We start from the raw sequence: 3,848 nt of genomic DNA on the forward strand, positions 1-3,848 counted from the left end.
TGCCAATTTCTCCACAAGAAAATTTTCATTCTTATCTAGCCCAGTTTCCTTGAGCTTTGCATCCCTCTCTTGTTTGTATTGAGCTTTCTTTCTCTTCTGATCAGCTAACATCTGATCAGCTTGCTCTTTAGCCTCTTTCTCCATGTCAGGAGTCACTTCAATCATTGGCGTGAAAATGGGTGCAGCAGCCTTTTCCTTCTTCTTTTCAGGCTCATTCTCTTTTTCTTCTATCTTGCCAAGGACATGTTCCAAATATTCCTTGGTGATAAATTGTTCTTTCTTACTTCTTCTCTTCTGGGGAATAGAAGCAGCATCAACTTTCTTTTTCTTGGGCTTCACATCATTAACATCAAACTCATCTTGAGTTCTGGCCCTTTTTCCTTTGGCTTTGACAGGAGCATCTTCATCCTGAGAGTTTGCATCTGACTCTCTGTCATAAGCAGCTACTGATCCAGCTAAAACCTCAGAATCATTTTCCTTAACGATGGAAGGAAAATCTCTAATCATTTCAGATTCAACTGTAGTCATCTCCATAAACTTGTCATCTTGGGGAATATTCTCAATAAAATGCATGAAATATAAGGATCTGCTACTGATAGTCTTTTCAGCAGTAGAAACCTTGAAGCATTTGTCAGAAGCATCCTTTGTTCTCCTCAGAATCTCCAGTACTCTGCCTTGGTGGAAGATCGCAGACAACAATCTTCCACAAGGTACTTGCTTTCTCCCTTTATTGATGCCTTCATCTATCGCCCAGCATAAATGATGCATGTATTTGGGGAGATTTATCTTCTCACAGGTAGCCATGAAGTAGATTGCCAGCTTTTGTTCATGGTTGGGTTGATCAGACGTCCTCCTCTCTGAAGGAAGCAATCTGTGCAGAACTTCACCAGCATCCTGTGATGAATCTTCATCTCAGAAGTCTTAGCTTCTGAGTTTCCATTCAGCAGCAAGTTGTAGTAGCTTTTTAGCAAGATATCATCCTTTTTTACATTATTCCTAAACCTGCCTTCAGAAACCACCCTGCAGGCTTTACCAATAACTTCTTCTGTGATGGTTATTGGAATACCCATCACAGCTGACCTGATCTCTAAACCACTGACCGGTTTAGGATTCTTCTCCTTACCCATCTTTCCCTTTAGACTGGGTTTCTTAGTCACTACTTGTTTATCTTCTGCCTTCTCATCTTTCACTGTGTGAACTTCAGCCCTTACCCAGAAGTCTTTTACCAGATTCTCGTACGTTGGCCCATTTAGCATTTTGAAGTACTCAGATACCTTTTGAGCTTCTAACAACGCTTCCATATCCACCTCGTACTTCTTAAGCGAAGCAAAATCCACTGGCGATTCTATCTGGACGATTAAAGACTTTAGGGGAATGGACATAGTTCTTTGCTTGCAAATGAACCCATATCCTGATGTGCCTTGTTGTTGCATGCTGGAGCCACTAGTTGAAGTTGCCATTGATGAAGATGAAGAAGATTTAGGGTTCTAGGTTTTTAGAGAATTGCGCTAACTTCACAAGAGGTTTGAAAGTATGAAGTGTTTGTTGTGAGTGAGTAGTGTGTGAATTGTCATAGTGTTAAAAGTAAAAACGATTGCAATTCAAAAGAGACAAACAAACATAACATTAATGACATTGGGGGCGCATGAAAGTACTTTTCAAAGCTATTAAATCATCATTGCCCTTTTAAGTTATACACCAATACAGATAGACCACGTCAGAAATTCTCAGAGTAACTACCAAGTTAGTGGCCCAAGAGTTACCATAAAAAGTAACTCCCAACGTTCCCACTCTTTCAACTATTCAGGAGCATAAAATCCAGCTTCTGAACTTCAGATGCTGACGTCATCATCAGAAGCATGTTTTCCTCAGAACCTCAATAAAGAGCTTATGATGGACCACAGCTTCTGAACTAACTTCAGAACCTAAAATCCTATTGAGGAGCAAGCAAGCATTCAGTCAGACACAAAGTGCATGTTCAAATTTTTCTTTATAAAATCAAATCTTTCAACAGTTAAAGGCTTAGTAAATATATCAGCCCATTGATTCTCAGTATCAATGAATTGTATATCTAAAATTCCTTTTTGAACATAATCTCTGATAAAATGGTGTTTGATTTCAATATGTTTAGCTCTTGAATGCAAAATTGGATTTTTAGACAAACAAATAGTAGCAGTATTATCACAATAAATGGGAATACTGTTAGCAATTATCTGATAGTCTTCCAACTGATGTTTCATCCAAAGTAGTTGTGTACAACAACTTGCAGCTGAAATGTATTGTGCTTCTGCTGTAGACATAACAATAGTTGTTTGTCTTTTGCTAGCCCAGGATATAAGATTATCACCCAGAAATTGACAATTGCCACTGGTTGACTTTCTTTCAATCCTATCACAAGCATAATCAGCATCACATAATCCAATTAGCTTATAATCTAAGGATTTCCTATAAAGGAGTCCAAGATTAGTTGTTCCCTTCAAATACCTGAAGATTCTCTTGACAGCAGTCACATGAGATTGGAATCTTGCACACAAGCATACACTGAATAAAATATCTGGCCTAGATGCAGTGAGGTATAACAAAGAACCAATCATACCTCTGTACAGCTTCTTATCTACTTTAGCTCCTTCATCTTCTTTGCTTAAGGTGCACGTAGGATGCATTGGTGTGTTCATCACTTTACAATCCTCAAGCTTGAAATTCTTCAGAAGCTCCTTTGTATAGTTTGATTGATGAACATAAACTCCATCTTTGTAGTGATTAATTTGAATGCCTAGGAAGAACTTCAACTCTCCCATCATGCTCATTTCAAATTCATCCTGCATTAACTTAGAAAATTCCTTGCAAAGAGATGCATTAGTATAACCAAATATTATATCATCAACATATATTTGCACAACAAGAATATCTTTCCCAAGGGTCCTTCTAAAGAGTGTTGTGTCAACATGTCCTCTTTTAAAATCATTTTCGATTAAGAAATTACTTAGTCTATCATACCAAGCTCTGGGAGCTTGTTTCAAGTCATATAGTGATTTCTTCAGTTTAAAAACATGATCAGGATATTTAATATCCTCAAAACCAGGAGGTTGCTTGCATACACTTCTTCTTCTATGACACCATTAAGAAATGCACTCTTGACATCCATTTGATATAATATTATGCCATGATTAACTGCATAGGAAAGAAGTAACCTGGTTGCTTCCAATCTTGTAACTGGAGCAAATGTTTCAGTATAATCTATGCCTTCTTGTTGACTATAACCTTGTGCAACAAGTCTTGCTTTGTTTCTTGTTACTTCTCCTTGCTCATTCAACTTTTTTCTGAATACCCATTTTGTTCCAATAATGTTCTTGTGCTGAGGTTTGGGTACCAGATCCCACACATCATTTCTTTGAAATTGATTCAACTCTTCTTGCATAGCTAAGATCCATCCATCATCTGAAAGTGCTTCATCAACTGTTGTAGGTTCAATCATTGAGATCAGTAAAACCATTGAACCTTCGAGTCTGAAGTATGATCTTGTTCTTCTTGGACTATCTTTGTTTCCAATGATTAACTCCCCTGGATGTGAAGACTTGTGCTTGAATGTGTTTCTGGGAGGATCTGCTTGATGTGAGCCGTCTTGTGCTTCATCAAAAGCAGCTTCATCAGAAGCAGCTTCATCTTGTGCTTCTGATGTGGGTTCAACTTCTGGACTTTCTTCAGATTCAGCTATCTGATCAGGTTCTGGAGTATCTTCAGAAACCTATATCTCTGCATAACTTTCACCTTGCTTTTAAGTTTTATCTTCAAGCTCTTTGTCATCAAATTTAACGTGCATAGATTCTTCAACACAAAGTGTTTCTGAA

The 3,848-nt window shown here is 37.9% G+C and overlaps 1 protein-coding gene across 1 annotated transcript; it reads right to left on the minus strand.

The window, feature by feature from the left end:
* Positions 1–782: 782 nt before the first annotated feature.
* Positions 783–1,460, minus strand: LOC146906430 (uncharacterized). The gene has a single exon (XM_085728822.1). The coding sequence runs from the start codon at positions 1,458–1,460 to the stop codon at positions 783–785; it is 678 nt and encodes a 225-aa protein (XP_085584948.1).
* Between the last annotated feature and the right edge of the window lie 2,388 nt (positions 1,461–3,848).

Source organism: Medicago sativa, chromosome 7 (genome assembly GCF_051527215.1).
Source record: "Medicago sativa cultivar Bolivia chromosome 7, Bolivia_mono, whole genome shotgun sequence".
In the NCBI taxonomy this organism is placed as follows: Eukaryota; Viridiplantae; Streptophyta; class Magnoliopsida; order Fabales; family Fabaceae; genus Medicago; species Medicago sativa.